The following is a 21,247-nucleotide window of genomic DNA, read 5'->3' as shown; positions in this document are numbered from 1 at the left end:
TTGGCGAGAGAATGCGACCGTCTGTCTAACAGGACCCCGCTAGAGCGCGACGCTGTTCCCGCTACCATGGAAACGAGGCGCGCAGTGAAAGAGCCTGTGTTGAACTCGAAATAATATGTTGTCGAATTGTATCAATATACTATTTTTTAACATACAATAGCCAAGATAATAGGAAACCGACATTAGTTGATGTGTTGTGGTACAAGATATAAATGGTGCATTCCAAATTTGTTTTATTTTTGTCAGGCAATGTAAAAAGCCTCCTTATCCGAGTCGATGCTCGTGTCAAGCAAAGGTGATTACCATGGAGGATGATTAAGTGTCATGTTCTATCAAATCTCGCTAAATAGCTGCCACTCAATAAGTAAACTCTAACGTTATGACACGCGACCTTTTGTCCACACGGTCTTGTGAAACTGCTTTGAGAAGTTTCTGCGTCAGTGATGTCTCGACTCGTCAAGAAATCTCCGTCTCTTTGCACGGATCTACCATTGGACAACTCTGTTATTTGTAACAAGCTTCATTTGCTGAGGCAGCTTCTGAAATCGTGCTTTGGTCCAACAGGTAGACTGAAACAAGTCCACAACAACATCGGAGGACACGTTGTAACCACCTCCACCTCCTCCGTTCTCCTTCCAGCCATTTCCTCCTCGCAGTCTTTTATCAATCTGATAAAAACCTCCATTCTCAACCACGTTTCTCGCTTCAGTGACTGTGGTTTGTTCGCTGCCATCCTTTGTTTATCTCTTATTGAGCAAGCGAAACAGTCAGGTCTCAGTGGCAGTGTGGCTATCGGGGTGAACAAGCACTTGCTGGGATTGTGCACCAGTTACCTGCAACGAGAAGACTGTGGTTGTAAAGTTAAGCTCGACTTCTGCAGCAGTCACAACTTGATCACATTAGCTTCCAGTATCATCTCCAGCAAACCAGCATGTGTGCTAACAGAGTCAGAGGTACTTCACATCAGCAAACTGGCTGTACAGGCTTTTTTGCTGACTGTTCCCTGTAACAGCCCAGGTGAAGTCAGTCTTGGCCAAATAGTGAGCATCTCTGTTGAAGGCCACCCTGTGCTAAACTCTGCAGTGTTTCCAGGTTTACTGGTGGACACGCCGGACGACTTATGTCTCGACAAGTCAGAGAACCAGCATTCAAATCCACTGCGCTTGGTGTTGTTCAGTGCTTCTCTTGCTGGAGACCTTTCTGAACTGGGAGATGGGAAAATTGACGTGCACCCGGGTGTAGACACAGACTCGCAGATACTGGATCAGCTCCTGGAGCTCGTCAAACAGGTGGTCAAAGATGAGGTGAAGCTCTTCGTGTGCCAGAAGGTCATACACCCAGTGGTGCAGCAATACCTGAAGAGGCATGGTGTCATAGTGATAGAAAGACTGGGAATCACTCTCATGGAGCCACTTACTCAGCTGACAGGTAGGCCTCTAAATGTCCTAAATCCATTGATATCATATAGACAAGCTCTTAGAGACCACAGGAATTTAACATTTGTGATGAGACCCCAAAGTTTTTAAAGATTCCAAATGGTTTGAATATTTCAGTCATTATATGTAGACCCACAGTGGCTTCATTTAAGCACTGTGACAAGTAAATGCAGAATTTATATGTGTGTATGTATGATTAGATTTTATCCAACTGTGAAGCTACTAAATGCTTTGCAATTTCGGCATTCTTTCACGTGTGAAATTGTAAATGTACATATGGATAGTGTATTGTCCAGGTATATCCTTTGCTGTTACTTTGCACTGTGTGTGAGGTCGTCCTACGTTTCTGTCCACTTTAACCAATAGGTGCTCAACCTGTGGCCACATTGAACACCACAATCCTGGCCAAGGCCTACGGGAAGGTGAAGGATCTCAGTATTCTGCAGTTTGGATCAAAGACAATGCTGCATTTACAACCTCCTGGGGAGTCCTCGATCTGCACGATGATCCTCTGCCACAGGAACCAGACTATGTTAAGTGAGCTGAAGGTAAGATACAGTGAGGAGTGTTGGGGACTATACTGACGTATGGAAGGATTTTAACTATTGTGGTCACCCATGCACAAGAAGCAAAAATACGATTGATGATATACGGCCTCATTTTTTACCAATACAGACAGGCGAGAAATTAAATGATTCTGCAGCACCATTGTTAAGAGCATCCATCAACTGGCATCAGTGATTTTGTTTAATTGAACGTATTTAAAAAACGCATAATCGGTGCTTTTACACACAGACATCAGCTTGGAATGTCCATTAATGTGAGACAAATGTGACAAATGAACTGATGTGTTAATCTTTACTTGTGTGACTGTTAAAGGTGGCGTGCCAGAAGACTGAGCATGTGTTGAGGCTCACTTTGAGAGACCCGTCTGCCTTACTTGGAGGTGGGTGTACAGAGACCCACTTAGCTGCTTACGTCAGACACAAGGTGAGATTCAATATTAATGAGTTTTTAGCAAGATTTCTGCTCTTTTTTAAAACTTTCTGCACATTCAAAACATATCCCACATATGTGTTCTCGGAGAAGGTGAGACCAAATTTGTCATATTTTGATTAAAAAGTAATATGAGAGTAAAGTCGGTGATTAATGAGAATAAAGTCATAATATTTAAAGAAATAAATCTTCCTGCCCTATAGTGTGCTGTGCATTATGTTATCACTGTGCTGTTTGGTAGTATCCCCTTCAGACCGTCTGACAGACACATAACCTCGTGTGGGACTCTTGGGTCTCTGGGTGAGATTAAGTTTAGGGAAGCGGCTGTACGCTGCTCGGAGCGCACTGCAGCTGATGAAATAATCGTCATTGGTTGTAGAAATCAAAGATCAAATAGCATTAAAGAATTGCTGTACAGATCATCAACATTTTTTAATAACATCTTCTAATATTGAACATCATAACTACAACAATTTTAGTTTTCATATCATTTTGTGTGTAATGCCTTCTCCGGCGACCTCACCCGACACATCTTCACCACACACAGTTAGCTGTCTTATTGATTTGCTGTCAGTTTCAAGCAGTTTCGCATCATTCAGATGCAGAGAGACGGTGACATATTTACTGAGGCCTGGACCTCGGTGACCTCATAGTTGGCCAGGCCCATGATTACAACATGCCGTCATTTTGGTATATTTTCATCTCAGAGCATGAAAGAAGTCACAGAGACCGTATCGGCCCTCGGGTGCTCACGGACGGAGCACCTTCGCGGCGTGGACGGTTTCTGTCACTCTCTGGAGTCTGTGGCCGCAGCGCTGGAGCACGACGGCGGGGATTCTGTGATGGATCTGACTCATGCTCACCACTGGACTCGCCCTGCAGATGTCATGAAAGAACAGGAGGATAGCTCGGGCTTCTGTGGCTGTGGACTGATGGAAAGTAGCCCAAATCAGAGGTGGACTTACCTAAACACTAATTACCAAGAGTTCTCACCTGCACCTCTGTCTGGAGATGCAGCTGTGCAGCCACGTGTGCTTGACTCCTTCACAGCTAAACTCAATGCCTTGCAAGTTGCTGTAGAAACTGCTAATCTTGCACTGGATGTGCGATATCTAATTCAAGATATGAACTAGCAGAATAGGCCTTTTATCCAGAGTGTAACTCTAGTTTGTGATGATCAAAATGAGGAATGAATGCTGGTTTTTTTTTTGTTTTTTTTTTCAGAAGTAATATTCCATTTAGACACTAGGTGTTGGCATTGCCTTGTGTAAAAAATCAGATTGAATCCTAGTGTGAGTCAGTGGAAATGGCTTGCCTCTGTGCTGTAGCTGTCGTGGGATTTACCTCTTTGTTAATGATGATGTATGATGTTTGACAGAGTATACAAATGTAGTGAATAAAAATAATTCAGCTCTTTATCAGATGATCAGTTTCTCTATAGAGTGCAGCAGGAATGAGTCCTTAAACCCCAAAATGAGTTGGCGTTTTTGCACTTCCAGTTCCCTTGTCTCGTAGTCGATGGGGTTTTGAATGGATTTTTCGGTGAGATGCCTAAAAAACGGTCTGTGGTTAACACAAGCTTAAGATATTTTTTTTTGAGAATGTTTTGTTCTACAATACACAATAGCTTTTCCTATAGCGTTGAAGATGTTACATGTTTTGGAAAAGGCGGTTGCCATCAAGTGGCTAAACGAGACTACAAAACCTCATCACGCCGACTAGTTCGCCTTTACCAAAGATATTGGGCTCGTTCGAGATGAGCCAGGTCTGCGCAGAATCGATCGATTGAGGCAGACGCAGTTTTTAGAACCGCAGTTGCTCTCCACTGTTTTCAAGACCCAGGTCATGATGGGGAAACGGCTGGCTGTCACCTGATCGAAGAGCTGATTGGTTCTTAGTTTTGACAACAAAACACCAAGTTTTATAGAGAATGCTATTTTTCTGTGTAATTGTAATTAACATATCTTGTGTGAACGTGGTCTGCACACTACAAGCAGCCTACTGATCAGATCTAACAGGATGTAACTATTCCTGTGCCTTCCGGTATATTCTTTGAAGGCGGCTGGAAACTGTCCGACTTCACCGCAGCATTTTGTCTGAAATTTGCCATTTCCGTATATAGATATTTGGCTTGTGAAAAATGTGTCCAATATTTACTTTGGTGACTATGGAGCAAGACAATCGATCACGTTCACTCCTCCCATTGGAGTTAACAGACCCGGGATCTGTCACTAATCTCCTAAAGGGGCCAGGCAGTGGTGAAACTCATGTGAAACAGACTGTGTGCCATCGCCTTGCTATTCCGTCTCTTGCCTTTACAACCTCGTTGTTTCATCACACCCATGTGACTGTGGTGTAGTTTGTTTATGGCCTAACATTAGCTTTTTTACTTCTGCCAATTACATTAATTGCTTCAAAAATCATAAAAGTGGCGTTCATTTGTGAAGATGTTCTTGCAAAATGTGTAACTATCATAAACATGTTTGCCACAGATCTTATTTTCTTACTTCAGGGGTTGGCCTGAAGTCATCCCTGCTCCACTTTGTTACAAACCGACATGTTTCTGATGCAGTTGTCAGCACTAGGAGGTGCTGCAAGGTTGCCAACATAGTTGACTCGGTTACGTCACTGTCTCTTAACTTTTAGTTTCTTTTAACTTGTCTTGTTCTGTGTTTTCTGTCTGTAACTATGTGTTTCTTATGTTGCTGCCTGTCTTGGCCAAGTCTCCCTTGAAAAAGAGATTTTTAATCTCAATGGGACTCACCTGGTTAAATAAAGGTTCAATTAAAAAAATAGTACCCAAAGAAATATCCACCGGGGACGTAGGAAGGGACCTTTTTTACATTACATTGTGTTACATCAAAGTATTACATCAAAGTATTGCCATTCTAAACCTGCTGATTTAGTAAAATAATCTCACAACTATGAAAATACAAAGACCAACCGCCAACAATTATGTTTCACAAATGTCTCCTCGATCACAATGTTTTAATATGTTAACATTCAGACAAATTGAAATCGGGGCCAAGTTACATTCAGAGTGATGAGATTTGAAGTTTTTTTGCAGTTTGTACATTTTGTATCTGCATAAAAATAAACTTGTATATCTTTTCACAGAATATATTCATACGGACACCAAGTGATTGCATCAAAGTCTTTTTGGAAGCTTCTTCCGTAGCAGTTTTAATAGAAAGAGTTGAACAATTAATCTGTACATTATGGTTTTTTGGATAATGACTGCAAGCGAAACCAAAACATATTTGTTGCAGTAAAATGGGCATAATTTCTGTTTACAAATGCAATAGGAACAGGAAACAGACTCTCACACTGCTTGATGCTGGTTCGATGTATTGTATGCACTTACAAGATGACAGGCAGGTTCTTTGTCTCTCAGAAGACGAATGGGATCAAAGCCCTTCGTAACTTGGGATAGTCTTTGAATTTCTCTTGGTAAAACCTGTAACAGAGGAGCAGAAGATAACAGTCACTAAGATATAGCACGGTAATGTAGTTTGGCAGGCGGGTATTAATGTTCTGTCAGTTTCTTCATGTTTTAGGCACCTGTGATGGTGGTAGGCTCTGGGTCCAATAAAACACAGGCTAAACACAGCGAATGAGAGTGCTGGAAGGGACCAGGTGGCTACAGCATAGCCAAACCACTCCACTATCTCTCCTAAGTAGTTGGCACCAGACACATATTCAAACAGACCTCCTGTAGGAGAGCGAGAAGAGCAGGTCACTATACCGGCACGGAGTGGATCGGAGGTTATTCAGGCGTGATCTCTCGTTTCTTACCTGTAGGTATCTTGTAAACTACGTCCCCTGGTTTCCTCAGGTTGCGTAGAATATAGTCACTGTGTACGTTGATGGCCATTCCAATGTAAAACAGCAGTAAACCTAGAAAAAAAATCATATTTGTATCTTATTCTTTTTTTAAATCTAAACCATTTTAAATGTTAATGTTTGAGGTACATAAAATGGAAGTTATTAGGTATTTCATATTTTAAAAATTAAATATTTTCGAAAGCAAAGAATAAATATTGCTCCTACCAGATTTATAGCGATAGTCAGCTGACCATTCATTATCAAGCTGGGCACAGTGCAGCAGATAGTGTCCCTGCAGTAAACCGTTCAGAGAGCAGAAGAAGCCTGCTGGCAGCATCACACCCAGTGGGAAAGGTTTTCCTCTGGTCAGTAGTGAATAGACAAATGTCCTATGATTGGTGAAGAAATAGTAGATAGAGGGGGCTAATAGTGCATTTTATCCATGCTGGTACATGCAAAGAACAGACAGGATGAGAGGCTTTGTGTGAATGATTTAGCATGTAAATGCAGTCAAAAAAGGCACCATTAAGCCTCCTTCTGTTTTAGCCTTCAGATTATAGCAGCTTTTTAAAGCTCCTTTTTCCGTGTCTCCATTTTAAGTTGTTTTATTTCTTGGTTCCGGCTTTCACTTACAAACTGGCTGTATACATACTGTACATCTACTAGCTGTACTATGACAACATGATTAGAGATACCACATTTTTGTTTCTGTCAACAAGTACAAATGTATAAGTTGCAATCATTACTGTACATTGAGATGAGGTTTTAGTTATTAAAAGGTTAAAGTTATTCAGTTTGAATCCTGTTTCACTGGTGAATCAGTGCTATAATAAACCAATATGGAGTAAATCATCTTGTGTAAGAATACCTTTGATGCTCGTACTGTACACAAACAGGCTAAGTACGTACGAGACAAATATAAGAAAATAAGTCGATATAAGAAATGTGCGGTGGGATAATATACTACAGCCATAAGACAATATAGAACTAAATACATTATTAAATGAGAAAAATGAAAAATCTTGACAGTTAAAATCTTGTATACTTGCTTGTATTTTGAATATTAATCACTGCTATATATCTCAAAGTACATTTTCACTCTTCCCTTCACACACACATGAAATGGTTAAAACTAGGCTCCCGTCTTTGCTTTTACCTTTGAAAGTAGTGCAGGCAAAAGGTCCCCAGCAGCAGGTACTTCCCCGTACTGGAGGGTTTGTGCCTGGTGAGTGTTAAAAGCAGGGGGATCAGGAGAGCTGGCATCTCCTGGAGGAACCAAGCCAGTCTGGCTGGGACCGTCCTAGCCGGAGGAGGGAGTCCCATGTGGCGCCCATAGGAGGTCTGCGTCTTCTTGTGATGGACCAATTGTCCGAGTCCAATCAGGATCATCCCACAGCTGAGATAGCTGACCAAGTCCCCATAGCAGTGCATCTCGCAGCGTTGCAGTTATCTCTTCCTCTTATTACTAACCTTAAGAGTCCGTATTAAGTTAAATGGATTTAAACAGCCTCTTTTACTCCTCCCAAAGCAGATAGGTGTGTCAGAATCTGAAAAGCAAGCGCTCCCTTTTTCTCCACCTTGGAACGAATGCTCCGATTTAAAGGGCTAGCTTTCTCAAAGCGTTACTCTGTTTTGAAGTCAACCAAAAGCCCCTTGCTGAAAACCTCCTCTGTGCGTCCTTCCTGTTTACAGACACAGGAGAAAACATCTGCTCCAATTATGTAGCTCTGATTGTGTTTGCAAGTTGTTGTTTTTTTATGTCTGTGAGGAAATCTGGGGTGAGCTGACTTTAAATGATCAATGAGTGAGATGGAATAAGGGAGACGTAAACTGAGGCACTAGAACAGGATAACCGACTAAACTCACCATAACTTCACAATAAAGTCAGTCTGTAAATACTGACTACACATTCATACATGCGTGTATAGTTTCAGGACTCATAACCTGTTTTTTTAAATGATCTTGTTGGTGGTTTGATATGTACTACCCAGTGTTCAAGTACAACAGTAAAATTAAAAAGATCCTAAACATTCAGCCTAACAATCAGCCAAAATAGGACAATAATAATACAAGTTAGATCATCAGACCAGAATCTGTTCCTGATCTGAGCACTGACTTGCATCAATGACTCATTGAAAACATTAACCAGCAACTGAATATTGCAGAAGGATCACATCTGTCTGATGTACTGGTACTTCTGTAATATCTATTGCAGTGCGAGCCTTGATTGTGCATACCGTGACAACTGAACTACTGTTGTCCTGCGTTTGCAGCATTTGGTTAGCTGTATTGTAGAGCCTCGAACGCGTGTTCACTGCATCCCAATTCATTATGTCAGTTGCAGTACATACATTTTCTGAACAAAGTAAAATAGGAGGTTTGTAATGTTATTTGACATCAGTGGTCGGAACAAAAAACGTGAATTGGTGGAAACGCTGGAAATAAAGTAGGTGAGATTTACAGCCTAACATTGTGGTTTTGTGCAAGTTTACTCTCATACACTTTAGCAGTTTATGGTATTGATTTTTTCATGAAACTGTTTTAGAGAGAAGCTTCAATTTGACGACCAACACAAACTGCATAAAGTTGAATCAACACCTATCTAAAGCAAACGTGTTTTACAATCATACAAGGTTGAAAATTGCACATTTTACAACCAAACTAACGTGCTAATAACTAAGAGGCTACTAACCCCATTCAACTTTGGAGGAATAAACAAGGCAATGATTAAACAATGAAATGCAAACACCAAGTCAGTAGTTTTCTATGGTTGTAAATACTTGAAGAACAAGACACCAGAGCAGACATGCTTTTCAGTACATTTTACTTGTTTTGTAACATGAATCCACGGCCTGAAGAGCCTTTTGGGATGCTTTGTCAGTGGAACCTGAGATAAAAAAAACTCCATTGAGGGAGTAGTTAAGTAGTATATTTTAGGTTTGTGACATGTAACTTCCCATTCTCTAAGCAAAAACAAAAACCATTTCTAAAAGACAAAGAAAGATCCATAAATGGAACGTGAACAGTGTTGAGGTTCAGCCTTTTTCTCTCTACAGGAATGAGGTGAGGTGGAGAACAGAACACCACTCCCCCTGCTGGAGAAAGGAGATAACGGTTGGTGCTATTTTCGACCAACAGATGAGGGGGACAGGTCACACACTCCTGGAGTGCTGGGTGAGCTGGACACATTGTTGGACTCTAGGAAAGCAGGAGGCTACATGTGGGAAAACAAAAACTGAAAAGTACACAAACTAAAATAAGACTAAAAGTGAGAATACACTTAATATGTATATTTGCAACGGTGATAAAAAGGCACAATAGCACAGTGTGTCATGCTTTACTAGTTTCCCTTGGATTAGCGTCAGAGGTCAAGTGAGTCTGAGGATTCATCTTTCAGTCAGACGTCGTAGCTTAACGCTAAGTGCCTCTTATGGTGCCGAGAGGCACAAACCAATGTCAAGAGGACTGCATCAGTAAAAGTCAGTCAGTGATATTCAAATATCAAAAGACAGGACAGCAGCTATTGTGTGCTGCCTATGTCATATTGCCATTGACAGCCCATACTGGCGCTATGGATCATCAGGTTTTTGCATTCAGCTTTTGTATGCCGTTTGTTAATCTTTGAAAATATTATAATTTCAGGCAGCAGGACCCCCATAGCATATTACTTTGCAAAAAAAAAAAAGAACCTGTTTTCTTCTGTTCTTAAAAGTGATCCTCGTGCTTTACATTTCATTAAGTAAATATCTGTTTTTTAATAGATTCCAAAATACAACATGGAGCAACTGTCTCTTTTCTGGATAGATTCCTAAACCTTATAGAAAAGCATGATGACTTTGTGCTGATCTTAAAACGTGGCCGTCTACTACTTGTTTTTAGCTGACCTTGTCTAAACGATACTCCTGCTGCCTCGAGAGTAACTGAAGTGAAATCTTGTACACTCAGAGGCAACTAAACTTGTAAATAAGGATGACTTATATTTTCCCAATAACTTTTGGCATTCTTAAATCAAAACGTATCGACACAAAAAGATGTAGATTACTAGCTGGTGAACAGATCTAATAACATTTCCAACAACTTAAGCCGATCAGGTCGGCCTTTAACACTTTGGTCAAACCGAAACAAAAGCTTTTGCTGCTCTTACAGAACTGAACGTGTAACAAAAGACATTTCAAGTCCAGCAAAAAAAATGTTCACTGGAATCTCCTTAACTACAGAGATTGAAGGTGACGGTGTAAACGAGGACTAGAGGTGTCAATGTTGGAGTCATTTACACAATATCCGGCTTTGATCACATTTCTGGATTCTACATTTCTGGATTGATACAACTGGATTCTGGCCCCCTGCAGAACATATCTCTCATGCTACAGGCATGTCATTGGAATCTGGAGGAAATTTATTGGGCAGATGATGTTGATGGCTTTAGCGCTTAACCGACCACACTGCTTTTGTTCAAATCTACACACTACTTGAGTAAATACTATCACGTCTAATAAAACTACTGAAAAAGGGAGAAATAAAAAGGACTAAAATATGAATTAAAGATAATATTTGATAAACTAAGAGTAATAACGTTTTTGGTTTTGTACAGTCGGGGAGTTAGTGAAAGTTTTTGGGTGCAGCCCTTTGTTAGCAACTACAACATGTTGGTTAACTACACCTATGACACTGTCTTCAGAGTTTAAGTCGCATGAAGCAGTCAGTCAAAGTACTCTTTCCATTTTCATCTGGCAAAACTTCAAAAATGCTCCTTAAGATTGCTTTGTCAGGAAAACTAAATGGGACTAAACCCAAGGAGGATCTCCCCCTCCCAACGCTTACTCCGAGACATAATAATACCCACTCTTCCCATCTTCTCTAACCATTTGCACCTCCATAGTCTCAAAACTGCACTTCAAGCTAAATATTTCAACTATAAGCTCTGCGACACACTTCAAACTGAGAGGAGGGTGGAGAAAGGAGGAGAGCTGAGGGAGAGACAGAGAAAGACGACTATATTGGCTGTGAGTGTCTAGGTCCTTCCTGCAAATAGTGGGCGTAACTGTGGGGGGGGGGGGGGGGGGGGGTGTGTGTCTGGGTCAGGTTATGGCGATAGATAGTAAGGGCAGGACGACGTCGGCGGTGCTGCAGTGGCCCCTGCGGAAGTCGACCTCAATGAGCGATGAGAGCCCCAGCAGCGTAACTCACGGAGCTGTCCTGCCAGTTCCTGCACTCACTTGATTGGGCGTAGTTCAGGAAAGAAAAGTTCATTTCTAAACCAGACTTCCTCAGCTCAGCCACAGCCTGCAAAACAGTAACAGCTGCACTTAGTCAGGCAATAAGGACAGAACGTCTCATTCTCACAACAGGAAGTGTTTGTCCCAACTTTTTTTTAGTTTTTTTTTTTTTACACTGCAAATTGATTTTTCACTAAACCTCTCCCCCCAATTAAAGTCAACTGTAACTATACATGGCAGGCCGGTCAAGCTTTAGATTTCCTCAGGTGTTGAAGCACTGTGCATTAAAGCTGCAGTAAGGGCCATGCTCTATCTATAAAGAGTTTGGACAGTGGTGCCTTAATTTATCCTTTACAAAACCAAAAACACAAGCACAGGAACATAAGGCATGAATAAAACCGTTAATGTTATTATAAATGTGCGAGAAGCTTGACGTAGAGGCGTAGCATCAGTAACTAAGGAAGGCAGAGCATGATCATCAACATGTCTACATGACGTTAAATAGGGAAACACCTGGTGAGGCTCTTCTTCTGTGGTACTTACATTTAGAAGCACTCCAATCGGGTGACGCCCACAGATGGTGTTGCGGTACTTCTTCAAGTAGTTGGTGAAAGACATGGGATCCAGCTGTTCTATAATGCCCATCCCCTTCACACGCCGAGAAAAAGACAGGTTTCGATTTTGTTATGTCATGTTTCTCAATAGAATTGTTTAGTTTGATTATTTTATCTCTCGAAAGCAGTAATTTAAAAAGAAAACACTATCCACGTCCTCTCTGCCCTTCTGTATTCCAATTTCCTTGAACATTGTGTATTTTTTAGCAGATAAATTAAAGTAATTAGGAGCACACGAGGTATAATATTTATCACTCATAAGAATTTTGGGTGTGGCTCATTTTGGTTTATCTATTTAATGTGTACTTTATTCCCATAACAGCTGTGCATGTGGCTGATGATAATCTTTACATAATGATCTCACATTTGAATCAAATATATCTCAGTGGTTACCATTTTATCCAGATGCTCGATAGACCTGCAGATCTCTCCTTGAGACTCATCATAGTACGTGTAGCGGAACCGCTGACCTTCAAAAGACAAACACAAAAGATCAGATCACAAACTGCTTTCAATGGCAGAATACTCTCATTTTCAGTGCTTTTCTTTGTCGATACCAACCCCAGTGGCAGAAGTCGGATGAGATAATGAAAAGGTTGGAAGGGTCTGCCAGGTACTTGCTGAGCAGCTTCCCATATTCCTGCTCCTTGGACTCACTCAGGGCACCCACAAGCACAGGGACGATGCTAAACTCGTCTTTGTGGCTGCAACATCAGATTATTGAACGAACAACATGAGTACAATAACTGCGCCTCCTTGTCAAGAGTGATGTTCAATGGGCATGGGTGGAAATAAAATCTGCATTAATACAGTTTTATTTTCCATAGAGCATCTATCATTGAAAACGAATGGCAAACTGCATGATAAGCTATTACTCGGGAGCTGCTCCTTTGTACCCTATATGCAACACCTACATCACTAATGTGTCTCGTCAGTCAACACCACAGGTTTTTGTTCAGTTTGATTGTGTCATGCGTTTGGGCTAATGTGCTCAGTTCACTTCATACTACCTGATCCCTGCTTTTCTGAACCAAGAATATACCTTTGACTCCTTCCAACCTAACATAGGGCCGTTATGCATGTCACATGTGTCCTTCTGGTTAACAATGTGTATAGAAAGTTAATGAAAAGAATGAACAGAACACATGATACACATTTCGGCCAATGATGTCACACTATTCCACCGATCTACAAGTGACTTAACATGCCAAATAATGCTGGGATTTGATAGCAAAGACAGGGAAGAAGAAAGCTAGCAAGTAAACATGAACGTAAACAATGCAGGATTTAAAATCCTTCTATAACAAAACAAAAAAAAAAAATCGGCTTTGCAAATGTTTTGAGGAAGGCAATGTATTCACCACATTTGTTGGAGCTCAAGGATTCACACAATGTGTTTTGTGGAGAAACACTGAATGTAAACATAACTTTTGTTTGTTTAGAAGAAAACGTCACAGGGCACCTTTAAGAAAAAGCTTCCTCCCGTGAGGCCGTTCCCTCTGTAAGTGTATGGGGTTGATTCTTTAGTTCAATGAATGCCACTTCTATATGCATTACCTCTCCATGGCTTTAGCAGTGTAAGGCAAGTGCATTTCAATACTGTGCTCATCTTCATCTGTTTGCAGACTCATCCGCTCAAACAACCCAGTTTTCCAGAGGTCAGCATAAACTGTAAAACAGAGGTGAGTTTCACTTTAATTTGTGCATGTTATGATGACAGTGTCTACTGATGAAGTCGTTTTCGGAGCTGCACACTCCTTTAATTTGGGGATCCTGATAAGTGTCTAGCCAAGAAAAACCTCATCATTGACAAAGCCAATATATTAATAGTGAGGGAACTGTCTGGCCCCTGGTGGATGGCTAACAGTGTATCACCTCCCAAGACGGCTTGAGGCCTGTATGTTGGAGCTCTGGTCAGGCTAGACTATATCAATCACAAGAAAGGGTAATTCTGGGTTGTTTTGGTTTTTTAGTGTTACTGGAAAAAAGGTGTTTGTCTCATTCGGTTTTGGCAGCGTTTGGAAACGCGCACTACATTCTACACTAAACAAACCTGAACAGCAATCCAAACTGGTTATGTTACTACCTCACATGAGCCTTAAAATGCTGTCCTGAATACTTAACTCATTAGCATGCGATAACATCTGAGATTGAGCGACAAACACGCACACAAAAAAATCACAATGTCATGAGTGAAAACAGTGAATACCCTTGTGGTCGATTCTCAGGTCATAGAGAGGTGTTCTATAGATCTCTGCAGGTGACAGGGCACAGCGGGAGAGGGGCACATGGTGTGAAGGTCCCAGGATGAACACCCTACGACTGAAGGGCAACAGGATTTTATCTCACTGACTCGATTCACAAAAGGCACACCACCAGCACTATATTCTACTATCTAAAGTAACATCTGTTCACTCTGTGGGGGGAAATTTAAGATCAGAAAAAGTAACACAAAGCATTTTCTTATGTAAGGAATAGAGATGAAAACTGAATGACTTACGTAACGGAGGGATCAACCTGCTTGTAGGCATGTGCTGCACAAGCACCACAGTAGGTGTACCCAGCATGCCTGCCAACATAAACATGTCAAATTAGAATGAGTCAGCACCACAGATACATTTTGACATGTTCAGATTCTATTAAACGTGATCTTACGGCGCTATGATGGCTCTTGCGGGTCTGATTGAGGACTCTGCTTTGGACAGCCAGCCTTCTAGTTGTGCGTTCAGCTGGGATCCTGAAAAGGTAGAATTTAAAAACAAAAAAATCAAAAAGAACTTTATTTCAGATTACTGGGTTAAAAGGAGCAACTCTTACTGTGCTTCCTTTCAAGACTAAGAATGACACAGCGGACCAGCACTAAAAACATAATTATCTGATAAATACAAAAAGGATTTGATAAGACACAGCAACGCTACGAGTATGGATCACTAAAATCAAGGTAATACGTCACTGTAATGATCCCAGAGGGGGGGAATCCAAATGTGGCCAATAGTGGTTGATTTAATCTTGTCATTAAAAATATTGTTATTTTGGGTAGAAAATGGAGATAAACTAGAATGATAAAGTGGACATTTTAGGTAAAACATAATTTCACTGTCAATCCAGAGCCAAATGTCTTCTGGTCCTGGTCAAACTAATTTAATTTAAAATCCCACTCAGTTTTAACCTGGTTTCCTGCCTATTGTACCACCAGTGTTAGTCTTTACTGGTGGCCAGAGCTGTTGACGTCATGTCAACACCAATCAAACACAGCTGACTAACGTACACAATTACGTCTGCAGGAAAAACAAACAACCGACATAATTAGTGTTGTAAAAACGAACAAGGACATCGTGATCATGGTAGATTAACGTAAGATCTGCCTTCAGTTTATGAACATATTTTTGTTTACGATTATCATTAGAGTAACTTTTGTTTAGTCGACATCGGTTATTTCAAACAAGGCAATAAGGAATAAACAGGCAGGGTTTCGGTGTTTACTAGCAATAAATGGGGGAAGGGAAGCAACATGAACTTTTTCTGCCCTGCCCAGTCCTTTGTTTCATGGCAGCAAGTATTCCTGCACCTAACGATAACTTCATCGGGTCAGAGATCAGCCAAACCACAAAAATACTAGCGGCTTCACTTAACATTTTTGCTGACAAGCTGTTTTGGGTAATGTCTTACTGTATGTATATACTGTATATACATATGATGTCTTATTCTAGCCTGATAGCAGGTAACGTAGGCCAGGAAGTTATGCAATATTTGCCAAGTTCGCTATTGTCATTTGAAAGCTTTGATTTCTAGTCAAACATGGCTTTAAAAGATTTACATCGACCAGCCGGGGAGGAGAAGTGGTGAATAAACTCAACCCATAACAGAGATGAGGCTGTCAATAACAGCTAGTGTCAGCTAGTCGACTTCTCACCAGATGGATTAACCACCGTAACGTTAGCCATCAACTGTGGCAATCCACCAATTCGACAGTTTTTTTCATCCCCAAGATAATGACGGTTATACAAAAATAAAAAGCCAACAAAGGCAATAAAACAGACTACCGTGACACAAACAGCTAGCACACCGCTTGCTAACGCTGCCGGTGTTGTTTTGCAGTTACCCGAAGCAGAGTACCAGCTCCCGGCGTGACTTGCTTCTCTGCACACCACTCGGTTCGACATCTTGGTTCCCAAGCTGCCTATCTTGGTTTGCTTAACTCTTGTCAGGCTAAAACAAGTAAAATTGCAAGAGCCAGTGTCAGCTAACCAAGAGGAGAAACGATCCCAGCTAGCTGACTGGCTCGTAAAGACAAAGGGCAGTTCAGAGAGACAGCTGAGCTAACGTTAGCTCAGTGTTAGCTCAGTGTTGGCTAACAAGCTCAGTGGTCCGTCAGCTGGTTGTGTAGATGCCGGTTAACGAGTCAGCTGGAGAGAGAAGCTAACGTCAGTTAGTCAGACAGTCTGGCGCTATTATCATGCAAATTTGGAAAGGCGTAAAATCTAAAATATTTTTAATGTGCCGATATCGTATAGCCAGAAGAGAAATTACAGAACAACAGCTGTCACAGTCGGAATCAGAGGATTATTGGTTTGTGTTATTTTTTTTCTTCTGGTTGACATCCATCTTATTGGTGCATTACCGCCACCTTCTGGTCTGGAGTGTGGAGCAGAAACAAGACTAGGCAATGTATCCCTCTAAAAAATTAAAACAAATGAAATAAAAAATATACCTACTATAAAATGCTAGCCCCTGACAACCACTGTTGCATCCTATCCCTGCTTATCCTTCCTATCCTTTAAAAACACTTAATGCTTGGGCCTGAATCACATCCAATTTCCCTATGGGAGATTTGACTGCTGATCTATCCGCTATAGGCTACTGCCGTAGTCCAACACAGATCTTATCAAGGCCACCTACATTGTTTTCAACAATCAACAACTTGCACCCATCACAACTTGCACATGTCACACATTTATTAATTTTAGCACATATACTCTCACTGGGTAACTCAAATAACCCAAGAATATCTTCTATGGCACACACTCTACTTCAAATTCAATCAGTACTGTTTCAATGTCCTTTTTCACTCCTTCTCTTGTTGTTTTTAGTGTTTGAACATTCATTAATTTTCCCACTTTGAAATTCCTCTTTAGTTCCTGCATACCAACACTCACTGGCACCCCCGTGATAACTCTTTTTCATCCACCACCATTTTGTGCTACCACCCTCCCTGTGTTTGACACCTTAAGTATTCCTATATATTTTAGATTGAGTGCTTTCTGAAGTGGTTCTTCATTCGCACATCTCACCAATAGGTTGCCATCATTAAGGACCTTCGCATATAATATCTCCCCTATCTTGTCAGAGCTGTTGTTAGCACACACGGGTTGATTTTCTTTATGTTTTCTTGAGCCCTTCAATAAACCTTATTATGACAATACATTTCTCAGGTCTTTCTCTCTGCCCTCGCTCTTCTTTCTCGCTTTCAGAACTTATTGAAATCATTGTCATCTCTTATTCTTTTATTCCCATTTAAACATTTGGCTTGACTTTCATTTATCCATCCCCTCATTTCCCCCTTATTCTTTTCATCTCTCCTTTCACACGGGAGCCACGGGAAATGATCTGTGGAAAAATCCAGAAGGCGCAGGGAACGTTAGAAGAAGGTTAAGAAAATAACCTCCAGGGAATGTTAGTGGAAGGTGAGGAAAATAACCTGCAGAGAACGTTAGCAGAAGGTAAGGAAAATAACTGCAGGGAACGTTAGTGGAAGGTAAGGAAAATAACCTGCAGGGAACGTTAGCAGAAGGTAAGGAAAATAACCTCCAGGGAACGTTAGTGGAAGGTAAGGAAAATAACTGCAGGGAACGTTCGTGGAAGGTAAGGAAAATAACTGCAGGGAACGTTAGTGGAAGGTAAGGAAAATAACCTGCAGGGAACGTTAGATGAAGGTTAAGAAAATAACCTCCAGGGAACGTTAGTGGAAGGTACGGAAAATAGAAAATAACCTCCTGGCAACATTAGCGGAAGGTGAGGAAAATAACTTCCCAGGAACGTTAGCGGAAGTTTGAGAAAATAACCTCCCATTAATGTTTTCTTTGTGGTTTTCTCCAGGCCCTGGTGGACATCACAGACTTTCAGATCTATAAGGAGCTGATCAAGGACCGTCTACAGCAGCAGTGCATCAGAGATGCTTCTTCCTCCTTATTCTCCACGATCACCTCCAGCTCTTCTCAAAGCTCAATAAAGTCCATCAATCTCGGCAGAAAGTTTTGTTAACTTGTGTTTCTTAGTTGTTGAACCCTTTCAGAACTTATACAATGCATCTTTTGACTAAATGTAAAATGAATTGTTAAACTAAACTCATCAAATCAACTTATTTGGAGAGGTTGCATGCATTGTGTGTGGGTTCAAATTCTCCACAGAACCTCGTTCTTACAAATTTTGGGGAACGTTATAATGGAGAGTTGTTATTTACCTTTTTCTACAACTGTGACAGGGGTTGGATCAGCCAATCAGATTGCTTAAAACTAAACTCAGCTCACACTATACACTGTTGATATTTAGAGCTACCTTTACAAAATACAGGATAATCTAGAGGAGGTGAAATTTGTTAAAATAAAATGGTTTGTAAAAAAAGAAAAAGAAATATTGATTAAATAGTTGATAAATATAATGTATACATCAAGTAAACTTCTTCTCTCTGACAAGCCAAAATATAATATTACTAATCTCAACTGATTATTTAGGTTGTGAGTTTTAAGAAGCTGTTCGGGGCATTTTTGGCACAATAATAACAGGGGTTAATATATTATAAAGATGTGAATCGTACCATCTTAACAGAAGTAACAACACAGGAGAGTCAGAAGGTGTAAAGAGAGCTCAGTCAACACATCTACAAAGTCCTGACAAGAGAACTAATAGACAACAAATGAAAGAAGCTGTGTGGTTGAACCCGATTTAGCTAAATAAACCAGAGGTTCATAAATAACAACACATTACCAGTCTAAGAAGTAGAATCCAGAAAAGGTTAAAGGGCTTTTTTAAACCTCACACCAGATTTAAGTGTCATGTTGCACCTTTGTCATAGAAATGTCGGAGACAAAAGTAATCAAAGTTTTATTGTTTGAATAAAGAAAATGTGTTCACATTGTGATCCACTTTTAAGCTTTTTAGTTCAATATATTGTCTTGTTATTGAGCGTCAGAATAGGTTTAAGTTACATAAAACGTGCAGTTATGTGAAGAATAAACTGGTGTTTTTGTTCAGTAAATAAGAGAATACGGTTTTATTACTGAGAGAGTTTTTGGGAAATTGTACAAAGATACCGCTGGAGCGTGCATCGTGATGACGTCACGTTTGTAAAAGGCCAAATCTCTCTGAACAAATAGCTCTCTCGCCGGGTGCGGTGGCGCGCGCCTGTAATCCAAGTTACCGGGAGGCTGAGGCTGGAGGATCGTTTGAGCTCAGGAGCTCTGAGCTGCAGCAGACTATGAAGATCGGGTGTCCGCACTAAGTTCGGTATCGGTATGGTGCTCCTGGGGGAGCCCGGGACCACCAGGTCGTCTAAGGAGGGGTGCACCGACCCAGGTCGGAGACGGAGCAGGTCAAAGCCCCCGTGCCGCTCAGTAGTGGGATCGCGCCTGTGAATAGACGCTGTAGTGCAGCCTGAGTAACACAGCGGGACCCAGTCTTTTTACAAACAGCTGATACAACAACAACAACAACAACAACGTTGCTACATGTTACAGCAGCTTCATCACTGCTTCTTTGTATTCTAGTTCACATGAAAACGTTCAGAATCCAGTCGTGTTTGTTTGTCCTACAGCGCCTCCACCTGGAGGAGAGGAGCGATGAGCATCAATCACAGCAGTCAGTGCTGCACCACAGATGCAGCAAACTAACGGGGCTTTCTTTATGACGTCCAATGAACTTGATGGAGAGGTGAATAGTCACAAACACACAAAACAGCTTTATCTTTGTTTTTCTGTTCAAATAACTAAAATATATCCATAACACGTCTTCAAGGTATAAAAATCTGGATCACAAACATTTAAAAAATGTGTTTTTCTATGTTGTTGTAAGTTTGTTGTTTTCATTGAGTGATTATTATATCATCCTTACATATGAACAGTAGTTGTGAAACAATACAGACTCATGGTTCAGTAGCACAAGACGTGGTTTACAGTTTGAAGTGACTGAAGGTCAGAGGGATGGAGTTACAGAGCAAGTAACACTGTCAAGAGAAGTGGATATTATGGGATTAATCCCAATGAGTAATGACATATGATGAATCCATTTCTGTGATGTATTGCAGAGTCCTGATGTTGCTGAAATGATGAAGGAAAGTCTGGAAAAATATCAATGTTAGCAGATAATTGGTATTTATGTGAGGATTGTGTTGACAAATGGGTTACAGTCGTTTGCTGATTTTTGAATTATCGGAAGCAAAGTGTCTGTGTTTGTTTTAAGTAAGATTTGAAGGGAAATGTCTTTCCATCAAAGGGAAGGGTGCATTGTGGGGAATTGCATATTGATATAAAGAAGCAATGCACCTGAAATATTCAGCCTCAATCTTTATAAGACCTCTTACATTTCAATCATCTAATTTCCTCAGTTCATCATGTTTTCCTTATCTTTACCAGAGACAAGATTCCTGCTGTATTTTCCGTGTAAGACTATGTTTTGTAGTTGCTGTAATCTGGACGTCATCACATCAATTGGCCAACAGGATCCTAAATCAAGGATCATATTCAGAGGGATGTGAGATGTGCAGGGAGGAACAGGAGCGATGAAACAGTGATACCAAGTGTTAGATTTGGACACACTGGCCTAAAATAGGAAAACACGAAACAGGCAAATGCGACTATTGTGCAGAGGAAACAATAGAACACGTTATTGTTCAATGTCAGAAATATGAGCAAGAAAGAAGGCAGCTGATTGGAAACCTCGGCAAGATGGAGGTACGTTTTGATGCAGTGGATATTCTGCAAAATAACTAAAAAAGTGAATGTTATCAAGTATTTCAGTATCCTAGACTAACTAATAGTATTAAGAAAATATGAGCCTGTTGTTTTTTTTGTTCCTTTTTCTTTATTTTTATTTTTTTGCTATTGTTTTTTTATTATATTAAACTATATAAGTACTAGACAGCACTACACACTCCATACCAGTTGGT

The 21,247-nt window shown here is 40.7% G+C and overlaps 3 protein-coding genes across 4 annotated transcripts; 1 reads left to right on the top strand and 2 right to left on the bottom strand.

Moving 5' to 3' along the window:
- Positions 1 to 309: 309 nt before the first annotated feature.
- On the top strand, positions 310 to 3,848 carry mkks (MKKS centrosomal shuttling protein). The gene is made up of 4 exons (XM_076076757.1): positions 310 to 1,428; positions 1,803 to 1,984; positions 2,316 to 2,426; positions 3,140 to 3,848. The coding sequence occupies exons 1-4, from the start codon at positions 444 to 446 to the stop codon at positions 3,563 to 3,565; spliced, it is 1,704 nt and encodes a 567-aa protein (XP_075932872.1). The 5' UTR covers positions 310 to 443; the 3' UTR covers positions 3,566 to 3,848.
- Positions 3,849 to 5,385: 1,537 nt separating this feature from the next.
- On the bottom strand, positions 5,386 to 8,929 carry srd5a2b (steroid-5-alpha-reductase, alpha polypeptide 2b). 2 transcript variants are annotated; one of them, XM_076076759.1, is made up of 5 exons: positions 7,414 to 8,929; positions 6,483 to 6,646; positions 6,228 to 6,329; positions 5,994 to 6,144; positions 5,386 to 5,889 (listed from the first exon to the last, which is right to left on the bottom strand). In XM_076076759.1, exons 1-5 carry the CDS (start codon positions 7,686 to 7,688, stop codon positions 5,823 to 5,825), a joined length of 759 nt encoding a protein of 252 aa, XP_075932874.1. In that variant the 5' UTR covers positions 7,689 to 8,929; the 3' UTR covers positions 5,386 to 5,822. The 2 variants fall into 2 exon arrangements, with proteins under 2 accessions (XP_075932874.1, XP_075932875.1); XM_076076760.1 differs by having other exon boundaries at positions 6,483 to 6,619.
- Positions 8,930 to 9,064: 135 nt separating this feature from the next.
- On the bottom strand, positions 9,065 to 16,675 carry memo1 (mediator of cell motility 1). Its single transcript, XM_076076758.1, has 9 exons — positions 16,190 to 16,675; positions 14,743 to 14,824; positions 14,588 to 14,656; positions 14,297 to 14,409; positions 13,645 to 13,756; positions 12,649 to 12,791; positions 12,481 to 12,557; positions 12,017 to 12,121; positions 9,065 to 11,540 (listed from the first exon to the last, which is right to left on the bottom strand). Exons 1-9 carry the CDS (start codon positions 16,248 to 16,250, stop codon positions 11,409 to 11,411), a joined length of 894 nt encoding a protein of 297 aa, XP_075932873.1. The 5' UTR covers positions 16,251 to 16,675; the 3' UTR covers positions 9,065 to 11,408.
- Positions 16,676 to 21,247: the final 4,572 nt, after the last annotated feature.

This window comes from Anarhichas minor, unplaced genomic scaffold (assembly GCF_050575085.1).
Source record: "Anarhichas minor isolate MPS153535 unplaced genomic scaffold, ASM5057508v1 ptg000058l, whole genome shotgun sequence".
Lineage (NCBI taxonomy): Eukaryota > Metazoa > Chordata > Actinopteri > Perciformes > Anarhichadidae > Anarhichas > Anarhichas minor.
The sequence above is the reverse complement of the archived record's forward strand: the minus strand, read 5'-3'. Positions and strand labels throughout refer to the sequence as shown.